The sequence below is a fragment of the Lissotriton vulgaris genome, unplaced genomic scaffold (assembly GCF_964263255.1).
Source record: "Lissotriton vulgaris unplaced genomic scaffold, aLisVul1.2 SCAFFOLD_348, whole genome shotgun sequence".
Classification (NCBI taxonomy): Eukaryota; Metazoa; Chordata; class Amphibia; order Caudata; family Salamandridae; genus Lissotriton; species Lissotriton vulgaris.
This window is the reverse complement of record NW_028253059.1, coordinates 1,608,807-1,636,523: the sequence shown is the minus strand read 5'-3', so window position 1 is coordinate 1,636,523 and position 27,717 is coordinate 1,608,807. Positions and strand designations below refer to the sequence as shown.

The 27,717-nt window shown below is 43.3% G+C and overlaps 1 protein-coding gene across 1 annotated transcript in view; it reads left to right on the top strand.

The window, feature by feature from the left end:
- The window catches only part of LOC147661174 (pleiotrophin-A-like), a 115,705-nt gene that overhangs the window by 21,866 nt on the left and 66,122 nt on the right, over window positions 1-27,717 (top strand). Inside the window, exon 3 of the mRNA XM_086951264.1 lies at window positions 13,950-14,111. Within this exon, the coding sequence (XP_086807390.1) occupies window positions 13,950-14,111 (162 nt within the window). The remainder of the gene's footprint in view (window positions 1-13,949; window positions 14,112-27,717) is intronic.

The following is a 27,717-nucleotide window of genomic DNA, read 5'->3' as shown; positions in this document are numbered from 1 at the left end:
AGAAAAAAGGGGGGTCCCAAAACATGTTTCCCCATGTTAATTTCCATAGAGACATTCTGAGAAGGCTACAGCTCGAACAGCTGAACGGAATTACACCAGATTTGGCAAAATGGTAGGGACTGGTATGCAGCAGTGCCTTTTGTATGTTTGGTGTAAATCCCTCCAGTAGTTCTTGAGAAAATTGAATTTGAAATTTTTCAAATGGCATTTTCTATGGGACCTTTAGACACGGCTACAGCCCGAACAGCTGAACGGAATTACACCAAACTTGGCAAAATGGTAGGGACAGGTATGCAATAGTGCCTTTTCTATATTTGGTGAAAATCCCTCCAGTAGTTGTTGAGAAAATTGATTTGAGCAAATTATATATCTATATGCGCTCACCGTACGCGGTATATATATATATATGTATATATATATTCACTGAAAAAACATAGGTTTCAGGCATGTTATAGTTAGAAATTAGCATTTAAAAAACCTTAGAAATTCACTGAAAAACCCAGAGGTTTCAGGGACGTTATAGTTAGTTGGACATTTCACTCTTACAAAACCTGATAAATTCGGCTGATAAATTCAGCGTTATAGTTAGTTCAGCTAATTATAACTTGCACCCCCACAATGCACTGCTGATGGCGTCACATATGACATCATTCATGACATGGTCAGTGACATCACTGATGACATCTCAAATGACATTACTGATGACATCACTGCTGACATCATCCAGTGACTGTGTGTTTCTATAAAGTTTTAATATATTTTATATATATGCAAGGTGTATTGAAGAATGAGTGGGTGTATAAGTGTCTGAATGGAGGATTTAGTAGGTGTGTGACTGTATATGTGAGTGAATACATGTGTCTTACTGAATGCATGGGTTAGTCACAGTGACTAAACTGTGTGAATGTCTGTATCAGTGTGTCTGTTGTAAGCCTGGACAATGAATTCCCCTCCGCTAGCAGAAGTTGCAGAGATTTGATAATTACGCATTTCATTAAAAACACAAAATTCATGCAAGAATTCCCACTCGGTTACACAATGGAGTTTTCTACTGTACCCACAACTCTTTGGTAATTCAACTTTACCTTTACATGCTCATAAGCATATAACCAATACTCAAAAGTGAACTTTGAAAAACATCAGGTAATGAGAGAGGTGATGATTTTGGGGTCACCCCCTCCCTAGGGGGAGGGCAAGCAGATGCCTTGAACACAAAGAGCATATCATGCTGAACGATTCGGTGGTGGTCCCTTCTTCCTAGGACCACCCCAAGCAAAGTTATGGGCAAAAGTACAATGCCAACCAAAGGCCCAGCAAAGCATTATGGGGCAAGATTCTAGAGTTTTGTGAATATTATAGTATTAGCTCTCATCTGAGCCCGAGAACCTGCCCCTTGAGGAATGTTTTGATATTGGATACTATTATATTCACTGCACCCTAGAATATTGTCTCATAATGCTTTGCAGGGCCATTGGTTGGGATTGTATTTTTTTGCCAATCATGTGCTTGGGGTGGTCCTAGGAGGATGGGACCACCACCAATCGTTTAGCATGATGTGCTCTTTGTGTTCAAGGCATCTGCTTCGTTCTCTCCCTAGGTTAGTGGGGACATCAAAATCATCACTTCTCTCATTGCTTGCTGTATTTTCATCTTCACTTTTGTGAGATGATTATATGCATTTTAGCATGTAATATTAGAGTTATTTGTGAGGTTTCTGTTTTATAAATTAAGGAGACATGGAATGGAGTTTCGGTGCGGAATTTACTGAGTTTTTGATCAATTCTGCAGAATTCCATGAAGTGGTACTCCGCCCACTCTTAGTCTGTTGTTGTGTAAGCTGCAGCATGGGTTTGTGAGTAGCTACATGAGTATCTATATGGGTTATTGATTGGTTGCCTGATTATCTGTATGGGTGCCTGAGTGTTTGTGTGGGTGAGTGGTGTGTGACTTTGTGCATAGATATGTGAGTAGGTGATTCACTGGGTGTGTGGGTTCAAGAGTGTGTATGTGAAGGGCTGTATGGGTAAGTGAGTGTGCGTGTGGCTGTGTTGGTGAGTGAATGGATGTCTCAGTGGTATATGTGTGAGTAATTACATATGTGAAAGGCAGTATATGTCAGTGTTGGAGTATATAAATGTCTTTTTATGAGAGTGAGTGATCGTGAGAGTGGCTGTATGGATGAGTGTGTGCTTGTGTCAGTGATTATATAAGAGAGTAAGTATGTGTTAGTATCTGTATGAATAGGTGAGGTGGTGGGTGTATAACTGTATAGGTGATTAAAGGGGAGTGTGATTGATTCTTTACTTGACTGACTAGGTGTGTAAGTAACTGTATGGGTGAGTGGTGGTGTGTGAGTGTCTGTATAGGTGTATGAGTGCATATGATAGTGCTGTATTGATGAGTGACTGTATGTATGAGTGACTGTTTGGGTGAATGAGTGGATGTGTGTGTAGACCTAGGAATCAGTGAGTGAGTATGCAGGAACTGGCGTTGGTGTGTCTATGTATTTGAAAATGGTACTCTGTATTTTAGAGAGGGTGTATCAAAGGTTATATTCTGGTGTGAGGAGGTGTATCAGAATATCACGTGGATGATGTCATCAGTGATGTCATTTGAGATGTCATCAATGATGTCACTGACCATGTCATGAATGATGTAATATGTGACGTCATCAGCAGTGCATTGAGGGGGCGTGAGTTATAGTTAGCTGAACTAACTATAATGGCCGAATTTCCCAGGTTTTGTAAGAGTGAAATGCCCAACTAACTATAACGTCCCTGAAAACTCTGTTTTTTTCAGTGAATTTCTAAGATTTTTTGAATCCTAATTTCTAACTATAACCTGCCTTAAAGCTATTGTTTTTTCAGTGAATTTCAAAGGTTTTTTAAATGCTAATTTCTAACTATCCCTACAGAGGTAGGACATGTGAAGAAAGAGGAACAAAGGCACAAAAAGAAGCAAGACAAATGCAGAAAGAGGCAACAGAAGTCCAGAAAGACGAAGAAAAGTGCAGGAAGAAGCAAGAGATGTGCAAAAAGAACCAACAGAGGAACAGAAAGTCCTCCTGTGCACCAAACACTTTGCTGACGGGCACTAGTGGTAACTGACTCTGACTAACCAGGCCTAGACCCAATGCTATGCTAAAAGACACTTAGAATACAGTGAAAACACCTACATACACTAGGGAACACTATGCGCAGGGGTACCCCTGTGATTAGCATGACCTCATCTGTAAGGCCCTAGTACACAATAGGGCTGGGGGATTAAAACTACCTCGGTGTCAGACGTGCAGAAAGATGCTTCTTTAAGTAGTAGTCACGTTTGCAGAGTGGTGGAGAAAGGGTGCTGGACCTCCGATCAGTGCTCAGGAATTCCGCTGCGTACGACTTACAGAAGGTACCAGGAGGGCTTCTTGGCCCCCAAACTCCCTCAGGACTAAATTAGACTTCATCCCACATCCTGTAGTCTGCCAGGAGATGTGTTTGCAGAGTAGTGGAGAAAGGGGGGTATGGCCTCCGAAGACATCTTAGCAATCCCACTGTGTGGGACTTACTGGAGGTAACAAGAAGGGTAGTTGTGTCTCAAGGACATCCTATGGGGCCATCTTCCCCTCCTATTACCTCCATTAAGTCCCACACAGCAGCATTGGTAAGTACTTCTACCAGGCCACGCTCCCTTTGCCCACCAATCTACAAACGTGCTCCCTGGCACGCTCTTGTATGGGGATTGAAGTCCCTTTCGCTGCTGGGGATCCTTTAGGGGCCAACTAACCTACCTCTTACCTCCAATAAGCCCAACGCAGTGGGATTGCTGAGAGGAAGACAAAGGCCACGCCCTCTTTTTCGACTACTCTGCAAACGCACCCCCTCCAATATGCGCCACAGAGCTAGATTGCAGAGAGGTGGTCTCAGCCATGCCCCTTTTTACACCACTCTGCAAACGCGCCTCTTGGTGCACTTCTGCTCGGGGGATGAAGTCCACTTGTGTCCTGAGGTCCTCGGGACTCAAGAGGACCTCATCGCCCCACCTACAGTGTGCCAAGAAGTGTGTTTGAGAGTAGTGTAAAAAGGGGCGTGGCCTCAGACCACATCTCTGCAACCAAACCTGTGGTGCATATTGGAGCGGGCCAGTTGGCCCCCATGGATCCTCAGTATTCAAGGGGAATTAATTCCCCATCTAACAACACGCCAGAGCCGCGTTTACAGAGTAGTGGAGAAAGGCGGCACGGCTTCCGGCGAGATGGCGTTTTTTTTTATAAGGGGAGTTGTGTGGCCCCCCTTATTTTATATTTTTTGGGCCCTGGAACCCCATCTCCCAGGGCTTGAACCCTATTTTTAGAAAAAATACATTAAACAGGAAGGGGACTTCGTGGCCCCACTCCTGAGGCCAATTTTGGCCAATTTCAGACGATTCTTTTTTTTAATGCTTTTTTTGGGCCCTGGGAGTCCTTGTGGGACACCCTGAGCAGGCCTAGGGGATCAGAGTGTTTGTACACTGCCCCTTTTCTTGTTTTTTATCTTTGTTTCACCCTTTTTCTTGTGAGCCACAAGATGGCTGCCAACAGTTCCTGGTTCTGATTGATGGCTGCCAATCAGAGTGAATCTTGTGCCCGGGAGGGTTCACGAGCCCTCCGGGGTGCTCAGATATCGATATTTTTCTTTTTAAAAATTTTCAGGACCTACTAACCAGATTTACACCATTTAAAAAAAAGGGTGCACTCTAAACCAAGACCTACCTTTTTGCCAAATTTGGTGTAATTCCGTTATGCAGGTCGGCTGTAGCCTGTAATAAAGTTTCCTATTGAAAATAACATGGAGAAAATGTGCTTTGGGTCCCCCCTTTTTTCTCGCCCCCTCTTGAGGAATCACCTGAAACTTTCAACGCACAAGCTGAGCGGTCCAACCCTATTTTTGGGAAAATTTCATGAAGATTCGTTAAACGGCGACAAAGATATTGGCAAATCAAAAAACGCTTTTCCTAAGGAAACTAAGTTCTAACTATAACTACCCACTGGCGACCGCCAGTAGGTAATATATTTATATATCTTTGTTGGTGATCCCCATCAGTTTTATCCATGGTCCAGTGTGTTTCCCTACACTAAGTTTTACTTCTAGAGATGCCTCGGCCGTCCTCCAATATTTTCATATTATGAGAAATTGCAGAAGTAGATTATTAGACCTTTTCTTTAGGGTCTGGGGAAAAAGGTGCTTACTGGGCAGTCTCTGTAGTGGATGCTGTTGTTTACCATTAATGTTTCAGATCTTAAAACTATTTCATTCCAATTGGATGATGGAGTTATTCAATTTGAAAACCTGTCTCACCAAAGGTGTCCATTGTGGGCAGTCAAGGCCTACTCCTGGGTGTGGTAAAGATCGTTGGAACTCAAGTACAGTATGACACAACACAGTCATTGCTCTCTATAAGCTCTATTTCCAGCAGAGGGATATCCTTTAGAAGAGTCTATTTTCGAGGAGGGGGTTATTGAATTAAACCCCAAAAATGTGGTCACCAACTCATAATACCTCCTGCTCCCCAACAAACTCCTAATGATGTGTCTATGCCTACAGAGTGTTTGCATCCATGCAAAGTGTCCATTGAAGTGATTATTTTTCAAGTGGTTCTTGACTGGCAAAACAATAAAGGAATGTGAAAAGGCCTCACGCACACAGGCAAGTATGGGCGCTACATGAGTGCACTGCACGGCCATGTAAGAGATGCCATGATGTTAAAGGGGGCATACAGTGAATGATGTCACACTATGTCTCAAGTTTCAAGTCGACCCGACCCAACCCAAGCTATCAGTAAACAAAGGAACATTCTGGAATGCAGTGCTTAATTTGAGCCAGTGGTTTCCGGTGCCCGGCTCTGGCACTTAATTGTCAACACTGATGCTTGGACAGTCTCCCACAAGGTGGCGATGCCTGCAAAATTTAGAGATGACCACAAAAACAGGTGATTATTTATTCAATATACATTAAAAATGACTATTACCTGCTGCCCTAACCATTCTTATAGCTTTGGAGGCCTGAAATAATTTGAATTGTCTCACCTGTAGCAGTGTGCTGGTTAGAAGTAGTGTTGTTATTATCATTGGCAGCATGGCAGGGGCAATGTGTGGTGCAAGCTGCAGTGGCCTCCTGACAAGAACCCTGGCACTTATTTTTTTACAAATTAAGCACTAGCAATGCCTATTGTTGGTGGTTGTTAGCAATGCAGGACTGTGTGAATATAGCCTTCTCCTTACACTGGGTGACGCCTTTAACACACGCTACCTAGCAGAAAACAGAAGAGCATTAGCAACAAAAAACCCACATATTTTCAACAAGAGAAAGAACAGTACTGAAAAAAGTCACCCTCATCATTAAATACACTTAGGGGGGTCAATACGATGGCGGACGGACTTCAGTCCATATGCCATCTTCCCGAGGATGGGGACCACCCATTTATAAGGCGGCGATCCCACACATGGAATCAAGATGCGACCGCCACAACGGCGGTCGCATCTGCAATATTTAACATTTCAGCAGGTGCTGCTAGCTGCAGCACCGGCCTCAATGTTAAAAATGCACCTTGAAGATTTCCCTGCACTACCTGTTAGGCACCTGGCTGTCTTTGTCACATGGTGCAGGGAAATTTAGGGGGGCACCCAAGTTCCCCTAGTCAAGGGGGCCCGCAACAGGCCCTCAGGGTACATCCCCACCAGACTTTCCATGGCGTTTGAGCTGCCTTGGAAAGGCTGGCGGGGATCCTGCATCCCAGTCAGGCGGGTAGGGCCTGCTGGGCACCGCCATCATTCTGGGGATGTGGGTGATCCGACAGGCAATCGGAACGATTGCTTCTATCGGACCTGTGGTGGTCGGGCTTTCTCCCTGCCAGCACACTGCCCGCCATCACAACCTGGCAGGTGGAAAATGGCCGCAAGATGGCAGTGAACCCGCCACCGACAGCCTGTCGGTGGCGGGTTCACTGATATCGTAATCAGGCCCATAATGTGAGCATACTGTCCATACTTACCCTCATTGTGGAGGACATGCAGTTTAATATCAATATTAGGACTATTAAACCATTATTTCACTGTCCTGGCGTCTGCAGCAGTTGTGCCTTACTGTTTCGCGGATTCATCTCAATGACAATGGCGCTTCCTAACCTGCCTTCAGCCACATACTAGTGCAGGTGCAAGTATTGATTTGTTGACTACCATTCACTTCCCACAATGTTATCTCCTTCCTACAATGTCTGTTTTTTAAAAAATGGATTAGCAATACGTTTTGTCCCTTTTAACATTGTACAGCGCCTTGAAGTCAGTAGTCCAAGTGTGTGCTACATATAAAGCTCAAATCAATTCGTTTTAGTGTAAATCTGCTTCAATCTCAAACCCTTGTCCCCCTCTCCACCCCCCAGAGTATCTCTCTGTGACCCCCACCCTTTCTTTTCAAGCCGTAAATTGAAACTACAGTAATAATAATGTTTGTGGCCAATCCGCTTTTGACTAAGCACCATTTGACCCCAGCTGCAGTCATAAAGCTTGAAGAGGGTGCTACTTATTACACATTTGATTTATTTACCCTGTATTTGGATGGGCCCCCATGCAAATGACAGAACATCTTTCCTTGAGTATGCGTCAGCGCTAGATAGCTGTATTAAAGAAGGAGTCGCCCAAGCATCTGCAGCCCCTTCTGCAATACCGAAGTACCCTGGGGGAGGAAGGCCCAGAAACTGGATGCACACACCCAGGGCCCGATTCACAGAATGAACTTAAGACTCAATCCTAAACTTACTACTATTTTGGTATTCACAGAATGCACTTACTACTTTTGGCATTCACAGAATGAACTTACTACTTTTGGTATTCACAGAAGTTAGGATTTTGTCTTAAGTTTGTCTTAAGACAAACTTAGCACAGACTTAACACAGACTTAACACAGACTTAGGACACAATCCTAACTTCTGTGAATACCAAAAGTAATACATTTATTCTGTGAATGCCAAAAGTAGTAAGTGCATTCTGTGAATACCAAAATAGTAGTAAGTTTAGGATTGAGTCTTAAGTTCATTCTGTGAAACGGGCCCCCACTGTCAGGGCTTTAATTGGGATGAAAAAATTAGGGGGGGAGAGGTGGTCTCTCAAAGGGGCGTGGGCAATGTAATTAAGGGTGCGGCTTAAAAACACATAAGGTAAAATTCTGTGCTTAGCACAGTGTGCCGCTTAACTGGTATTTTGCTGCCTCTGTCATGTCATCCAGTTATATGACAACAAGTGACATTACACCTACAACAAGTCAGGACTGTTGGCTTTGTCTATGGTTGTTAGTTGCATGAGATAAATAAGCAACGACTACAACTTCTCTGTATATAATATTGAAAATGCTTCAGTTCTGACAAGATGAGACTGTAAAAGAACTATAACAAGTCTCTTTTGAGTTACGTCAAAGGCAGTGAAGGGTGGTACTGCTGCAGAGTTAAGATTTATTTATTTTGAGGGCAAAAGTGGAGAGGCCAATAGCGGCCCATATCAGCAGTTGATTCTAGAACTGCCAGTGCTGGGCACCGTCAGAACCATGCCTACTTAAAGGCCTGCCCACTGTACTCCCAAGGCACTGAGGGGCGATGTCGGGAGAACGCAACACCTTGCAAACGGAACTGACCTCCAGTCGGCAGTCCCAACCGTCTGATATGGATGCGACCGAACACTGTTCGGGTGCATTCTAAAATTTTCCTATGGGAGCATGTGTTATTGCCGTTAGTTAGTACATAGTACGTAGTACATGCTCCCATAAGGAAATGGGACGTGGTGTTAAACCCTGCACCCGTGGCAGGCAAGAATCAAGGTGTCTGCCTCGGGTTGTAGGGCTTAACAGGATGCCCCCTTGGCCCCAACGGGAGTCTGCACCCACAAGGGGTCCTGCGAGGGGCCTCTAAACATACATTTCGACAGGGTTTCCATGTCGAAAGGCTGGCAAAGCAACCCTGCCTGAAACCGTGCCTCATAATCCCAAGGGCGGGAATGTTGCCCTTTGGGATTACAGGCCGCCTCCGGAATGACCGGCCGGTTTCAATTCCAATCAACTGATTCATAATCAACTAGTTGGAACTGAAATGGTCGGAGGCTTTCCGACCACCATCGTAATAAGCCCCTTAGTGTAATACGGCCTCAGATGCCACTGAGAGCCGTACTACCGGAAATAGTCAGCAAATTTCAAAGTAAGAGCACCACTCTCATAAAAAATCATTAGGTGTCACTGTAGGAGCAGCCATGGCAAGTCTGTAAAAACAGTACTCACAGTATGGGCCAGTATGTGCAATTATAACAGCTGACTCCCAGGTCAGAAAAGCAAGCATTAGACAGAGACCTTCTGTTCTTTTATTAATGTAGTTATTGTTATGAACTATAGTTAAATGGGGCCATGTGGCTAGTGGGGCAACGCCCCTCCCCCCCCCAATGGATGCACTGCCCCTGTGCTCATCAACATCCTGGCGGATGGTTGATAGACTCAGGTACCCTGTTCAAGTGATTTCTGGGAAAATAATCAAATTGAAACAAAGTACTTACAGTACAATTGGTTCGTACTGCCACCCTCACTCATGCTCACCTTAGTGGTGTAGATGTATGAGCACTTAAGAGCTCTTGCATAGTGGTAATTGAAATGAACAAATGTGAATTATTCTGTAATTAAAAAAGAGGCACATCTAGTTGAGGAACATTAGGTATTGGAATATATGTGCGTGGTATGCACTTTTAAATTGGAGACATATTTAACCACCCATTACAACCCCCTCGTCGAAAGGCAGATATGGATTTTATAAAAAAACAGGGCCCGATTCACAGAATTAACTTAAGACTAAATCCTAAACTTACTACTATTTTGGTATTCACAGAATACACTTACTACTTTTGGCATTCACAGAATGAACTTACTACTTTTGGTATTCACAGAAGTTAGGATTTTGTCTTAAATTAGTTTTAAGACAGATTTAAGACAGACTTAAGACAAATTTAAGACAGACTTAAAACAGACTTACGCCAAAATCCTAACTTCTGTGAACACCAAAAGTAGTAAATTCATTCTGTGAATACCAAAATAGTAGTAAGTTTAGGATTGAGGTTTAAATTCATTCTGTGGATCGGCCCCACAGTTTTAAAGTGTGTTATGTTCCTGGGGAAAATAAAATAGCATCAGGCTGTTTGTCTTGACTACCCATTAAAATCAAAAAAGAAAATGATAGTGAACTCAACTACACTGGGAATGAGAAGGGAAGTGGCGCCATCACCAAGGAAGGTTGGGAAGAGGACTGCATGATGATCGGAGGGCACTCTCTCTATTCTTGACTGAACATAGACAATAGTGACAAAAGTAACAAGCCTAAACTCATCTATATACGGAAATAATATGGGGAGTTAAGGGGTAAATGGCTGCATGTATTTGAACGTACATTCTTCTGGGACATTTTAGCAAATGTGACCTGCCAAAATCTATTAAAGGAAAATTTGTGTAGTTTGGTAGTTACAGGATTACTTGGATTATCCTTGTGAAAACTCCCGTCTTTGTTCAGTGAATGTATTGTACCCCTCACTTCATAATCAGGGCCTTAAAAGAGGAAATTATCTGATGAGAAAGGAAATTAATACCACCAAGGGCATTAATGGACTGACTGGTGCATGTAACTTACTAGGGGCTTTTGAGAAGGAGGTCCAACAATGAGATAAAACATTAAACCATGTTCGGAGTCAGGAATGCACCTTGTGAAAGATTTGAATATTTTCTACCTGTTACAAGACTGAAAGGATGATGAGGGTCAGGGTGTGTCTGGCAGTGTGGCCTGTGGCACCCTGCCAGGAACTGTCTCTAAACCTTACAGGGACATTGGCGGTGCAAGGTCAGAAATTCTCCATTGTCAGCATCAGTTATCACCGAAAAAACGTTTTGCTTAGTTGAGTAAGCGACAACATCCAAATTTAATATTGTTTTTAATAACATATTTATGAAGGAAAGATTCTTGAAGGAGAGTGTTTTAAACAGTGGGGTCCAGGTCACATAAGGAGAAATGGAATTATATCTGAGTATTTATGGTGTTCTATATTCCAGTGCAGCGTTTTACCATCTGCAGGTTAATGGCCAGTTAGAGTGCACCAACACACTGTCATTGGAAGGCCTCCAGCCTTGCTAATGGAAGGAATATATTCAGAAGCTGCAGTGATGGAATATAGAGTGGACCACTGAAATTATGTGATTCTGCAGCTGCAACATTTTATTTCATGGATTTGCCGCATTTGCAACATAGTCCAGCATCTGCTGCATAATTTGCAGATTTCACCACAAAATAGTTTGTTTCTAGGTCAAACTGAGCATAAGTTACTAATATGCATTTGCAATAGAACTCGCATTTGCGAGAGTTTAAGCTATTGGCTTTGTAAATGACAATGCCCTTTAATTATCTGTTTTGATAATTAACACATTAGTAAAAGGGATTGTCATTTACAGTGCCAATAGCTCAAACTCTTGTAAATGGGAGACCTATTTCCCTTCAAAGAAGTGGCTGCCATTGTCGAGCCTGGGCAGCACATGCGCTGCTCTGCGAGGCATGCGGTATTTCTGTGAGGCATGCGGTATTTCAGAATGGGCTTGAAGCTCCATGCCCATATATTTAATTGGCTTGTGCCATTGTCCTTTGTAAATGCTGGCTTCTCAATCATTAATAGGTTTGTTAGTCCCTCCTTAGTACCGCCTTGTCTATATTTGTAACCTTCCATGAGGACTGGCCCTTTTACTTCTGTTGTTACACGGGACCTGTTATTTAGTCTGTAAGCTGCTTCGAAAGTGAAAGTGTGCAAGGCGTGCTGAATGTTGCAATAAAACATGTGGCTGCAGTACGAGAAACGCATTAAAAATAATAGCGCTTACAGACTAAATAAGACATACCGTGTAACAACAGTAGTAAAAGGACCAGTCCTCATGGGAGGTTACAAATGAAGACAAGGCGGTACTAAGGAGGGATTAATAAGCCTATTAATGAATCAGAAGCCAGTATTTACAAAGGACATGACACAAGCCAATGAAATATATGGGCGGAGAGTGGGCGGAGCTTCAAGTCCATACTCGAATACAGCATGTCTCGTAGCGCAGCGCATACGCTGCCCAGACTCAACCTAAAAAGTGCTAGAGTTAGTTTCATACAGTGGCAGATTCTTTGCCTATTGCTTTATTCAGGTGGTAAACTGACACTAATGCAGGTATCTGGTGCATTGTCAGTTAAGGAAACATGGGGAACATCAGAAAAACAATGCGATTGACTTTGTGGCGGGAACATAAACTAGACAATCAGGAGAAGAGCCAGTAACGAGGCAAACAGAACTTTTTCTAATGTGTTGATAGCAAAATGGCCTGTTATTCCTAATTCTGGCCTTTGATATTCCAGCAGGAATCAGGAAGGATGCTTTGTACTGGAGGTGGAGAATAAAGGATTCCCAAGATGAACCCAGAATCTAGGTTTTAAATGAGCCCAGAGTTAAAGTAAAGGTTCTCATTCTACATACTGTAGGAATGCTTCAGGCCAGAATGAGGAATAACGCACCATTTTGATTTTAACACACTGGAAAACACCCTGTTTGCCTTTGATCTGATTTTTTTCTATGTACAAATTCCTTTTGGTAGTACCCCAAGATACTGTTGCATTAAAAATTGCAGTTTTACACAATTACCACTTGCAATGCCAGGATTAAGTGCAAATAGTGTGTGGAACCAATCCTGCTGGGGCGTAGACACATGCTGGTCAGATATTCAAAATTCTAGGATTTCCAGTTTAGTGGAAGTTGGTGACTTTTGTCCAAGTTTCAAAGGCTATTTTGTGGGTTTTTGTTTTTTGTAGTTTAAAGGAGACTGGTGTTTTGCTTTTTGTTTGCTGTCTGTACTTCGAGCAAATTCTCACTCTGCACTCCGATAGATACTAAAGTGCATAAGGCTGCAGCAAGTTAGTGGTCAGCATTCAAAATGGTCTCTGTTCTCTTGCTTCACGTTGCTTTTAATCTTAACGTCACTGTAATGTACTCAGTGTGCCTTCTGGTCATTAAAAGCAGCACGTCCTGCATCCAGTAAAAGCAGTTGTATTGAGAGGTGAGAGCACAAGGCTGAGCATGAGCACGAACTGCACAGAAAGGACAGGGTGTGTGCCGTCTGAGAGGATAAGCTTTCACGCCAGTCACATTCCCTTTTTTGCCCACCAGAGGTCACTATTTTCTCATTAACACCAGTCCACTCATGATTATTAGACGTTCTATCTTTAAAAACGTAAAAACCGAAACACAGTATGGAAAAAATAAACACATCCTCTTACAGTGTGGGGCCTAGTGCTCATCTGCACAAGGGCTTTTTACTGTACAAAAGTATTTTTCGAATTCCAAATTGGATGGGGCATAAAAAGGGCACCCCCATCGATTTGCAGTTTGGAAAGGAATATATACATGGTGTGTGGCCACAGTTGCAATCATACACCACTGATTAGTTACTTAACCACAGACCTGACACGTTTCTCAGGTTCATGCGTCATGCCATGCTCCAGCCCAGGGTTTTCCTGTGAATTCTGGGACTTTTACATTCCATTATAAAATAGGACTGCAAGTCCCAGAATTCAAATGAAAAAAACTTGGACTGGGGCAGCATATCACACATTAACCTGGGAAACGTTGCAGCTATATAACTACCAGTTTGGGTGACAACTAATTTGCAAAAAGAAGCTGCCATTGTAGGCCTTCCCCCCCAGGGGGCAACATATTGCAACATGTGTAATTAATACCTATAATCATGCAGGTCGATATGTGATACCTGCCAATGAACGATTTGTAATGCAGCTAGTAAGTAGGTGACATTTCAAAATGCATCCACCGTCGCGTTTATACACCCCTGCCCCCCCACCCCTTTGACATCCGCTGATCCATCTCTTCCGGTTTTTTGCAGCTGAGTGCAAGTACCAGTTCCAGGCCTGGGGGGAGTGCGACCCCGAGACTGGGGTGAAGATCCGAAGCGGGAGCCTCAAGAGGGCTCTGCATGACGCAGAGTGCCAGAACACCGTCACGATCTCCAAGCCCTGCGGCAAGGTGAACAAGGCCAAGCCGGAAGGTAAGCAATGTCGCTGAATGCACACGTCACGGTCATGTACCCAGGGTCAGATTTAGTGCTGGTGGCGCCCAGCGCGGAAATATTATTTGGCGCCCCTACACCGTGACCTCCTTCCTCCTCGGTTCCCTCACTACCATCCAGCAAAAGTGCCCCACAACTCCCTATAGCCTCTCTCACATGCATTTCATTTGTTTTAAAGCACTGATAATGGTTGGCTTTACTAATACACTTTGCTATCCACATAAAAGACAGATCTGTTCTTTTCAGCAGGCATAATAACATTATGCACTACTTTATGGTGAGTCAAAACTGCCACCAAACAAAACTCGGATCTCTCTCTGTAGCAGGAACATTAATCACAAGAATTATCTTGACATTTGTATCGCTACTGGAAAGCTGGATGCACAAAGAACTTTGTAGCAGGTATTTTTAAATATTAAGTTATTGCTAAACACAGTGCCCCCCTCCCTCCTCCAGGTAGGCGCCCAGTGCCGCCGCACCAGTCGCACCACCCTAAAGCCGGCCCTACATGGACCGTACATAGACCTTATCAAACGGTTCTGATCTCTGCGTTCCTTCGATGTTTTTCTTGCACGCTGGAGCATCACCCCATTACTGCTGGTACTGTATGATATGAATTATTGGTGAAGCCAACAGTTCACCACTGAAGTAGTGTCTTGGCGCTAAACTGATACATGCCGAGGCACGAAAGTGGTATCCACAGAAGGCGCAGACAGGCAGAAGATACATCAAGTGTGGAGAGAGCAGGGTAGGGAGAACACGTAGAAGTAAAATCCCAGCGGACCTTAATTCTGGGGATTGTTCTCTGGAGAGAACCAAAATCTGTAGAAGCAAAAATGCTCAAACTATCCCCCCTTCATACCCCACAGATGGGCGTAACTCAACACAGTCCTATGGTTTGCGGTTTTCTTTTCATTTTCACAACATTTTGTTAATTTAATTTGCCATTTCTCATCTGAACATTGAGGGGCAGATTTACAACAAACTGATGCATCTGTAGAGATGCGTCAGTTTCCCATTCACCAGCCTGCGATACCCTTGCGCTACCATGTATGTGCCGTATTTACAATGCGGTGCACCATGGCGCAAGGATTGACAGATGCGTCAGAATTTCCGACACATCTGTTGGCCCAAAAGTCACGCATTGCTGGAGTTGTGTTGCAAGCACAATGCAACTCCAGCAACGCATGTTGAGGCCTATACTTATTGTACTGCATCACACCTTACGCCTGCTTCAAGCAGGCATTACGTTTTGACGCAGAGGCGTCCTAGAAGTGGTAAACTGAAATCTTCTAGATTTCAATGCGTCACTTAAACAAGGCTTTTCTGCTTGGGAACGGCCATCCTACATACATTATACCTGACCCAAGTATAATGTGACACAGGGCTTTACAACGTGATGCATTTTGCACGTTCAAAATCCCGAGCAATTTTGCAAAATGTGTGAATTTTGCAGTTGTCAAAAAAAGTTACCTGCATCAAGCTTTCTCCCATAGTCATAGTGAGTGAACTGAATTCACTCCAGGGGAGTTCAGGTGCAGGATGGACTGCAACCCAAGAGGTGCATTTACAGGAAAAAATTCCAAATACATTGGCTAAAAAAACATAAGATTTACATGTAGTTTAGAAGATAAACTAATTAAGTAGATGGAAACATAGCTAAATTCAATATTTTTAAAATCATCAAATCAAAAAAATATGTGTCAAAACCCTGTGTAAGGTTTCTGTGCTGTAAATAATATGATGTTAAATATGCACGCCTTCCAGGGGTAGCACTCAAGCACTTATCAAAATGCCAGCCTGTCAGAAGTGATGACTGATGCTCAGCCATGTGAGTGCTGTTCATTGTGGCAGGAGAAGGCTCACAGTGGGAGTGAGTTGCTGGGAGTGCCACAGCTATTGTTCAGGGTGGTAGGACTTGAGCGAGCTATAAATAAAATGCAGGACCACTGGAATTATGTAATTTTGCTACAACAGCATTTTCTGCATAGTTATGGATTTGCTGCATTTGCCGCATAATCCACCATCTGCTGCATAATCTGAAGATTTAAAAAAAAAAAATTCTAACTAAAACGGATCAAAGTTACTATAAACGCAGCAGAACATGTTGCTGCACGGTGGAAGGTCATTCACAAAAGATGATCGGTCACCTTTCTGCTGCTTATTGCTGCAATTGTATGTTAAACTGGTATTTATTTGGTCAAATTTTTCCACAGACAGCGTTACCATACATAACAAGCATTTGCATCTGCATTTACGAGAGTTTTGTAAATGCCACACCTATTGCATTCCTCATTTACCAGATAAAAAACTCCCTTAGGAACCGCTGCAGCGCCTTTTGATAGCAGTTGTTACAGCGTCGGACCATGGAGCAGCTGCACTGGTTTCACAAAGAGCCTGTTTGTGCCCGGCCAGCACCCACTTCGGTGCCCCTCTCTGATGCAGCACACCTACCTCGAGAAATGTAATGTCATTGGAGGCTGTTGTACAGCAGTGCAGGGAGTTGATCTGCGGAATTAAATAATTAAAAACATTTATCGCTGTAGCGAAAGAAAGAAAGTGCCAGCCTTGAGAATGACTGCCTGCAGTCCAAGGAATATTTTTTTGTAAGCATTGAATTATACTGTGTTTTTGTAGCGACAAGTAACAATTTAAGAGTGTGAAAATCGTTGTGTTCTTCAATACATGTAATTTTAAAAGTCTAATGAATCCAAGATCCACGCCAGGCTGGTCGCTCAGTAAACTAATGCTTCTAATGCTGCGATCTGTGGGTCACAGATAAATATCACAGCTAGGCTAAACAAACTTCAACCCTGACCCTTCTAAGGTCGATAATGAGTACCAGTGTTTCAGTAAGAATAAACATCAGTTATCTGTGAATCGTAGCAACATACCCTTAAGGAAGGTGCGTTCTACAGAAACAGTGTATGATATTTCTAGCCATAGTAACAGCAATCGACAACTGGGAAGAACAATCGCTGAAAGACAAGCGCGGCTCTGCGTCCGCGAAAATGAAACAGTACTTGTGCATGCAGAGCGTTTGCCTTGCGGGAGCGAGCAGCTGCAGGCGCAATTATTACAAACAGATGGCGCAGCTGCTCGCTTTCGCAAGGCAACCGCTTTGCATACACGAGTACCCATTGGAAACAGTGAAAAACATGCACGAGTTTCCAAAAAGTACAGTGTGATGGCAAGAGGTCCCTCCTAAGCAGTTTCCCTCCTAAGCAGCGCTTGCGCGCTGCGTAGGCGAGCCCTAAAAATGGCAACACAATGAAGTAATGCTATCACTAAATATGCAGCGTTAGGCTGCAAACTTTGCTTTTTGTTGCCACATAATTTAGTCAATTAGGCCACAATGTGGTCCTCCCCTACAGCATAAATCCAATGGCCATGATTATAAGGGCTCAGATACTGTATTCATCCTTTAAGTTACTCCTGTGATTTCAGTGTCTACATTACTGCAGTATGAGCACCACACAGCTCCATGACCGTTTCAGTGAAAGCCACATTATAAACATGCTCCGCACCTCAGCTCCAACCCCCATCTGCTCCTCTCTGCGCCCTCATACTGGCAGATGCCACAGGTTGTGGGGCTGGATCCACATGCACATGGAATCACAGAATCTACCCACACACCTCTGGTCTGACTGCCAGCTTTTCAGTACACTCCTCCGGATAGCGACAGAAGCCTGCAGTGCCTCCTTCCTCCTCTGTATGAAGCACTGCTGTAGCTGACATTATTTCCAGACATTTTTGCTTGTTTGTCTCTTCGCTGCAGATGCTCTAAACATTCCGTCCATAATGTAGTGTCTGTTCAGCCTTATACTGACATTCACAAACCAGACTACCATCAATTCAAGCTTTTCGACTATTCAGATGCTGGTGTTATACGATACTGATGGTCGTCAGTATTCCTTGGGAGCGGGTGGTCCTCTGGGTCTTCACACAGTGGAGAAGAATAAGGTTTATGTTGGTCCCTGGGCCATTCATTGTAACCAGTCGAGTGCGGCAAAACAATTCAGAAGAATGTTTGTATACCCTGAAACTGGTCCTAGGATGCGTGTTTCTGATCCAGAGAAGACCTTGCTTGGCAGTTCAGGCTGGACTGTTCCCATGAGGAGCAGGGTCAAGACTGATTTGCATATAGCTGTGTCCGAACTGAGGTGGCGAAGTGAGATAAAGAACGATGATGAACTTAACCCAGATCTGTGCCTGGGGGTGAGTGTCTGAAAAGTTTCAGTGCTTCGTCCATCCTCTCCTTGTGTTTGCTTAGAATGTTTTCATACTCTACAACGCTGGTGATTCTCCTTCCATGTATGTGTTCCTTGTAGCTGTGCCAACCTGGCAGCCCAGTATACCTTTTACGTTTTTAAAATCTTATTCCGCCTTTGGTTTTGTTATTTTCTTTAGTGACTAATTTGACTTTAACTTTTGTATTCTGGCAAAGGTATTCGATACACCATGTCTTGACTCTGTTCAGTGGAACTAATATGAAGCTAAGACGGTAATTAGCTGGCGAGGATGCACCTTCATGCATAAGCAATACCTTCCCATAAGGGATCAGTATCCCCTTCTTTTAGGGTATGTGTAAAATTTCACTGACAGCTCATCTGCACTTGCTTTGTCCTTAGCCTTAGGGTCCCTTTGGAGAGCAATTTCTGAGCATTTGGGCATTATAATAGTCCTTAACGCCTCATTTCTTATGATTTTGTCTCGAGGTGTTTCCCTTTTAACTCCAGTGTATCCATTATCCTGAAAAAGCTTGACATTCCTCAATTTTTCTGAGAATTAGCCTGTACATGGGCAAACAGAATAAAGTCTGACTGCATTAGTCATTTGCAGTAATCCTCCAGAATAAGGGCCACATCTATGTTATTCTTATTAACTTAAGACAGACACTTGCTGCCTTTGCCCAAATTATTTTGTCCTTTTATATTCTGCATGATCATAACTACCGGCCAATGAGGTAGCCGGCCAACGCTGTGGGCCAGATCACCTTTGGAGACTGTATCAATTGGAGACTGTTAACCTTGGATTTTTTATGAGGCACATACACTTTAAAAACTTTTTCTTGGAGAGTTTTCTGACTGCCCTGAGAAGATTAAGGTTGGAAGAGGAAGGTGATTCTCCAATTGTTTTCCAATGCTCTTAACAATTTATTTTCTTCAAAGAGATTTTTAATGAACCAAGGGTGGAGACATCAACATCAAGAGTACTAGAAATAGATAGACTGTTTGAGGCTATCATGGCTATGTGGTCAGTGTAAAAAAAAGTGTATCTAAAAACAAATTAATTATTTTCTGATTTGGTCAAAAGTTTACTAAAATGTGAGAATGATTGAGAAAGGGATCAGACAATGGAAAATGATCCAACCTGTTAACATAGGTGGTTATTCAGTGTTAAGCATGTCGGAGGTATATTACAAATAATGTTTATATAATAATTAATTATACGGATCAAGTTAGCATCTTTGATGTGGATAGGCTTAAGGCCGTGGTGGACAAGCTCATTACACTAGAAGAACAAAGCCAATTGGCTGCTAGCCTTTCTAAAGTTACCATTTACTTAAAAGTTACATTAAATTCAACATCAGATGTACTATGGAAACTCAAGGATTTCGAGAACAGACAACTAAGGAACAATATAAGACTCCTTGGCGTGGCAGAGGGGAAGGAAGGGTAGGATGTGAGGGCCTTTGTAATTGAATTACTGAGAGGGGCATTACCCGACATAACAGGGTGGAATTGGGAAGTTGAAGTTCAGCGGGCACACAGATTTCCGTTTGCTCAGAACAAGGGTAATACCTCAGGCAAACCAAGAGCAATACTGATTTAAGTAGGTAATTATCTTTTGAGAGAGGAAATTATGGCAAAAGCAAAACCACAGGCCAAATGCCACTATAAGGGTGTAGAATTCTTCGCAAGACCCGATTTCTGCCACACCACAGTGGAAAGGAGATGGCGGATGAGGGAGTTGATAGCTCCATTTCGTAATCTAGGGTGTGAGGCATACCTAATGTTCCCCAGCCGACTTACAAATTATCAGGAATGGGCAGTTTAAGATATTTTATTCCGAGATCAAGGCTCGAGAATATCTTGCGTGGTTAAAAGAAAATGGAGTACGGCCAGACACAATGGATTTAGTGGTTCAAGGTACTCGAAAGTCTCAGCACTAGATGTAAGATAGGGTTAGATGTTGATCTAAGTAAAGTTGATGAGGACACATGGTGTGCCAGTAATATCATGTGGGAGAGAGAGGGGGGCGAGTAATCTGGGGGCACAGCTGTCACGCATAGGTCTCATGGACCTACTTGCCTGTAGGGGGGGGAGGGCACGTCAGGGAGGGCTTTCAGGGGAGGGGGAGGGGGTTAGGGGTGGGCACAGGGCACAGCACAGGGACACAATACAATACAATACAATACAATACATAAAATCAAAAAGAAAAAAGGGGGAAGTGGATGTTTGCACTAAACAACCTCAGAATGAATCTTCTATGAATGAAACTTGCAGGTGTAAGTGGTTAAGACAGCCACCGGATGTTTTTTAATGGGTACCCGGATATTATCTTGGAATGTATGTGGGCTAAATGACAGGCAGAAAAGACAAAAAGTCTCCATCTTATTAAAAAAAATGAGGGTGGATTTTCTACTGTTACAGGAAACGTACATTATGATAACTGAAATATATTTGCTAGAGCAGCTAAGGTTTTCAGTCTTAGCCTTTTCAAAGCAGGGCTCGAGAAATAGGGGGGTGGCCATACTATCAAGACGTAGGGATATTCAGATAAGGAAAAAAACGGAAGATATATGGTGGAGGTGGGCTTTGGTAGAAAGTTTGGTTGGGGGAGAATGGATAACTTTTGGATCAGTGTATAGATCTACGGGGGATGACCCAGAGATTTTTGAGTTCCTTGATGTTGAGCTGGCTACTTGGGCCCCTCGAATAGTGCTTGCAGGGGATTTCAATATTGATGGAGCGGGGGGTTGGGATTGGGGTCAGGAGCTCATTCTTTTTATCAATGGAGGAAAAGGAGGGTCTTTCGAGCACTGGATGATCTAGTCAGGAATAATGCCCTAATAGATGTCTGGGATAGATGTAAGCCAGGAGAAAAGGGATATACATATTTCTCTGCACCCCATAGGGTGAGTGTAAGACTAGATTACTTTTTGGTTACTAACGCGTCCCTGCCTGCAGCTCAAATAGAGAGACTACCACGCTTGCTACCGGATCACAATCCCCTAGTCTTAACCTTGGATATATCACCCACCAATGGCGAGAGGAGAGTAAGGACTTTCGAGAGAGGACTTATGGAGGATGAGAAATATATACAACACATGACCCAGTGGATTGAGGGATTCTTGGGATTAATAGGGGTACCGCAGCACTAGGGATTGTATGGGACAGCTTTAAGGCAGGAGTACGGGGGGAAACTTTGAGTTATAGCGCACACAGACGGAAGACAGAACATCAGAGAAATTTGGCATTACAAAGGGAGATGATGCTGCAGCGGCAGGTAGATCAGTGGAGTCGGCACTTATTAGATTAGCTAAGCTAAGAATGGAAATAGAAGAGGACTTAGCAATTAGAGCAGCTAAAATCTACACAGCAAATAGAGAAAAGTGTCATGAGGTTAGCGAAATGGTGGGCCGTACCCTAGCGATTCGGGCAAGACAAAAGGCCGCGGCAGGAGAGGTAAGGGAGATCAAGGATAGGGCAGGGTATTTAATCACGGATGTACATGGGGTTAGGGAAGTGTTTAGACAATTCTATATAGAGCTATATGATGAACAGCAAGCGAAGGACCCTGGGGAAATGGCAGTCTAATTGAATAATATACCTGTGGTGGGCTTGGAAGAGCATGAACGGCAGAGGCTGGATACCCCACTAGATTCAGAGGAGATAAAAGTGGCAATGATGAGTCTCCCATCTGGGAAGGCAGCGGGCCCGGACCAGATACCACTGGAGTTTTACAAGGTTTTTTGGAGAGTTTTGGGCGAAGATTTGATAAATGTAGTACGAAAAGCACAGCTGGGGGAGGCTGTGCCAAATTCCTGGGCCGGGGCGGAAATTGTCATTATCTTAAAGAAGCCATCTAATGAACCGGGCTCCTATAGGCCCATAACCCTCATGAATGCCGACACAAAGATTTATTCAAAGGCTTTTGCAATAAGATTTGCAAGTGTTATAGGAGCGTTAGTTAGCGGTAATCAGCATGGCTTTATTCCAGGGCGTGGAACTACTCACCACACCCGAAAGCTTATTACGTTATTTGACACCATGGAAGTAACAGGGGACCCGATGGCGGCAATGTTTTTAGACGCCAAGAAAGCGTTCGATCGGGTCTCCTGGGATTATCTATGGTGTGTCTTAACTAGGGCAGGGTTTGGTGAGGGTTTTGTTAAGGCAATAAGAGCACTATATAGGGATCCGGTTGCATCCGTTAGGGTAAATGCAGGTTTAACTTCACCAGTCCAGGTTAAAAGGGGAACAAGGCAGGGGTGCCCATGCTCCCCTTTGCTTTTTGCAATGTATTTGGATCCATTTATCCGTAGGATGGCAATGAATGTAAGCATACCTCCGTTAAGAACATATAGAGGGGAGTATGCCGATGATGTGGCGGTTCTAACATCAAACCCCACGGAGGCTATCGTACAGGTGGAATTGGAAGCAAAAAGATTTGGCAAAGTGTCAGGATACTCCTTAAATACCTCCAAAACACAAATAATTAAGAATAAGAATATGGTGTGTCAGGATCATCGGGTGGTCCGGGAAGGTACGTACCTAGGGATTATAGTTACATCAGAGTTAGATAAGATAGTAGAATTGAACATCACCCCTATTATAAACAAAGTAAGAAGAGATCTGGATAGGCGTCATAATCTGCACTCATCATTACTTGGGCGAACAAATATAATAAAGATGTTGGTTTTACCAAAGTTTTTGTATATATTTAGGGCAATCCCATTGTTATTTAAAAATATCTGGTTTAAGAATATAGAGGGTTTGATTAATAGATTTATATGGTCCAAAGGGAAAACTAGGAGGGCAATGCGATATATGGCACTACCAAGAGAACGAGGGGGCTGGGCTGTACCAGATCTGAAACTTTATTATTGGGCAGCTGCTCTGCAGTATATGGTTGGTCTGATAGGTGGGGCGGAGGCAGAAGGGGAGGATGATCTAGGAACGGTAGCAATTTATGCCCTGTTGATGGGAGGAGAGGCGAAAAATGTGATGCTGAGACAATTTGACTCAAGCTACTTTAAGAGGACGCGTTTCAAGACGATAATGGCTGCGTATAGTGTCTGGAAGGCTTTTAGCAAGAAATATGGCTTAGGCAGATATAATAGATATACTAGAATGATTGATAATCCAGCATTCCCTCTAGATATTTTTTCAGATGCAATATTTAAAGAATGGGCTAGAAAAGGAATTACAAAGATTGGGGATGTTATGGGGACACAGGTTTTTTTTCAGTTCTCTAAGATCCAGCTAAAGTATGGGGTGGATACAAGGCAGTTCTTTAAGTATCTGCAAGTACGAAGTTTTTTGGCCAATAAAATAGGGGGGCCTATGGGGTGTGCAAAAAATGCTGTAATGGAGGTGGCACAGGGTGGAATAAGCTGTACTATTAAGCGCTTTTATTATGAGTTAATTGAAACTAAGCAGGATGATTTGGAGAAATGGGCGGATAGCTGGGAGTGCAAGCTGGAGGCAGAAAGGGACTGTTTTAAGGCCTCATTAGAAATGGGTATGAATGTTTTGTGCTCTGCAGCCCTTCAGGCGCAGCATTACAAAACACTGTATTGGCTATACTACACTCCAGCGAAGATAGCGCAATGGGGGGGGAGTATCGGGGATTAACTGCCCTAGATGTGGAAGCTTGCAGGCGGATATTATCCATATGTTTTCAACATGTCCACATCTCTGTACGATCTTGAAAGGGATTGAGACATTCTTGCAGAGGGCACTAGCCATACCACTTAACTTAACGCCTTCAATAATTATGTTGGGCGTGAATTCGGACGGTACCCTGAGTGAAGATGGGTACTTTGTCTTTGTGGCTATGGCAGTACTAAGATTGTGTATAGCTACGGCGTGGCTCGACCCAGCGCCACCCACGTATCAGCAGTGGTTAGCCAGGATACTTAGAATATATAGTCTGCAAAAAGCAATTTACGCTAGAAAGGGAAGGAGGGGGAGGAGGCTTGGATTAAAAATCTGGGAGCCAATAACCAGGTGGAAGGATGAGAATGATGATAATGTTATTTAGTTTTTTATCCTTTTTCTCCCTTTTATCTTTTTTTTTCTTTTTTTTTGAGGAGAAGGTAGCAGTGTTTGTACTATAATAAGTGAAGCAGAATATATATCAAAATCTGCCATGTATTGTTTAATTTGTTTTTTTTTTCTCCTGGATGTCACTGTATTTGTTCATTTTTTCCTGGTGATGTATGAATAAGTAATTTCTTCTTTGCTATTGCTGTGCCCTTTACCCTGAAAAAATTGGGGAAAAAATCTCAATTAAAAAAAAAAAAATAAAAAAAATTCAACTTGGGAATCAAGCCAGGTAAATTTGATACCTTCAAGCATTAAATGTAGTAGTCCCGTTCAGAGGTTAGTACAACTGAGTTGTCAGCATGTAACCTTGTACTCGCCAATGGACTAGCCCTTCTACTGCAAAAACCACAATTTAGGGTGTTTATTGTTAGGATCTATCACAATACATGTCCTACTTTTTTATGTAAAGCAGCCTGCCTTAGGGCTCGATAGGACTACCTTAGGGGTGACTTAGTTATATTAAAAGGGAAAACCTGAACATTGTAATTAGCTTAAATGGCAAGCTGAGCGAGTAGTTTGAAAACTGCTCCACCACCCAGCAGTGGCAGATTGGGGCTCTTGCTTTGCCTGTCACACTCATGGCGGCACAATAAGTGCTGCAGTCCACAAGGGACACTTTATCTTACAGGCTCTGGGTGCCCCTGATCCATATAGTAGGGACCTACAAGTAGGCTACCTTATGCAATTGAGTATAGTCCAAATAAATATACACTTTTAAAGGGTCAGGGCACTGGCACCGAGGTCTGGTTACCAGGCCTTAGTGCACTCTCAGAGTCGAAAAACCATCAGCATCAGCCCAAAACTTTGGTGGTGATCATGCAAAAACAGGCGCTTTCTTACAATGTGTCTGCCTGACCGTAATTATTAGGCAACGTTAAATGTAAATGTAAATGTAAATGTGTTTCGATTTATATAGCGCACTATAACCCAGGGGTCTCTAGGCGCTTGCTTAGGGAACCCGTCCTGGTATTCCCCTGTGAGATACCCCGGCCGGGTATCCACAAGGTGAAAGCCAGGCATCCCACCGCAAGGGGCCGTTGTGGAGATTAAGCAAGCTATTGCCCAGAGTCGCAGAGTGTGATCCCGTGAGTCGAGTAGGCACCAGAGCAAGAATTGTCGACTCCGTGGAATTTTTGAGCCCGAGACCCGCCGAGGCGGGGAATTGAACCCTGGTCCACGGCCGATCTCAGCTTCCGGGTCTGCCGCCTCTAACAACTGAGCCACACTTCTTAAGCCCTTAGTGTATTTGCCATTGAATTCCCAATTTAAATGCCTGTCCTACTTTATTTGCTGCTAGATTACATCATGCAAAGCCCCTCTATACCATATTTTACATAGGTCTGTTTTACAATGTCTCTATCAGATATGAACAATTCAACTACTTTATAGGCGCCATAACACAACACCTACCCAACCAAATGTGTGCAAAAAGGAAGATCGATAATGGGGTGGAGCCAAAACCTCTCACTCTACAATGCTTTTTACATAATTTTCTTCTTGCTTCATGAGCTCTAGGGGACACGACTGCTGTGTCTCGCCATCCCTAACAACAGTCTACTTTCATTGACAATGTGTTCCTCCATTTAATGAAATTTCCTTATAATTGAATTTCCACCTGAGAGTCTGATTTTGAGTGCTGTGGATGGCCTATATTCGTTCAGAAAGGTAGAGTATTTTACGACTGCCATACCAAGGGTACTCCACCCGACTTATTTAGGAACGTCCAACGGCCTAGTGGACATCTGTTGCATTAAAAGTGCTGTGAGGAGCTTCAAAATGGGCTCGCATGAGACCGCTTCAATTTGCTCCTATCTCCAGCTTAGCGGCTTTCCCATCAGTATCATTGGATTTACAAAGAATGATAATGAATATGCCCTGTAGGTTATTGCTGTTACACTGTGTTATTGATATTGGATCTTGAATGCAACTCTATGCGCTATTTTGAGCATGTATATTTCAACCTGGTTGATTCTCTCTTAATTTTTCAGATTGTCATAATTTCAATAAACTGATTTGAAAATAAAAAAAATAATAAAAAAAATAAATGTGTGCTGTGTGGCTCCAACAACATGGTGGAGCCATACGGGACTCTTACAATATCTTTTCATATTTTCATAAAGAAGATTCCAAAGCGGGATTTCAGATTTTTCTCCCATAGCATGGGGATCGTGAAAAGGTTTTTACTTTCACTTATCGCCATGTTTTGGATGGTGGTGTGCAAGTAAAAACATGCTATTTGTTCTCCCACATTAAAGAAGGTGGTAAAAAAATGGCAAAACCTCTTATGGCCCGACGGATATATGACAGCAGTGGAGATAGAGTAGTGTGCGTTGCATACATGCTGAAGGTCAACCCAACATTAAATGAGGCGGGCGGACCTTCAGTGTGCAGGACTGGACTGGTCATAGCGGGCATCAGGCATTTCCCCAGGAGGCTGGAAGGGTGTGTGCCGGCTTTGGAGCAGTGCTGCAAAACCAGCCCCCAGTAACAAAAGCAGCAGTGCTGGGGGCTGCTTTAGTTTAGCAGCAGTGCTTCACACTTGTACCCTCGCCCACACCCTAACCTCCTCTCCGTTTTGGGGGCCGGTCCGATAAAATTGCCAGGGCTAATTTGTGTTCTCAGTCCAGTAATGTCAGTGTGGCAAAAAGGATACTTTGTTGTGACTGAGTACCCTTTCCGCAGCCCTCTAAATCAGGCCCTGTGTGTGAAATGCTCCCTAGCAGTATGGACATCTTTATCTGCATACTTGGCTTTCCACCTCAAGTAGAAGGCAATGATTTTCCCTCAGTTGGGCTTTCAAATTTTTTTGTGGGTGCTGGTAGGGCTCTAGTCTTGTACACTTGGCCTGGACTATAATTATTTTCTTAAAACATCAATGTGCTGTCCCACAAATGACAAAAAACACAGTTGATGGACAGAATGCAGAACAATGTCTTACATTCACCCCAGTACAAAGATCTGGGCCTAAATCCATCGTTTTTTGCACTCCACATGGCTTGGCAGTTCGGGCTGGAATGTTCCCATGAGGCACAGGGTCAAGGCTGATTTGCACATAGCCATTGTCTGACCTAGGATGGTGTGGGGTGCAAAAAAAACGATGGATTTAGGCCCAGATCTCTGTACTGGGGTGAATGTAAGACATTGTTCTGCATTCTGTCCATCAACTGTTGTTTTTGCAGTGGTCCCACAAATGACAGCAAAATGAATATTTTATGATGGCACATAGTCAAAGATATCAACCCTAAAGT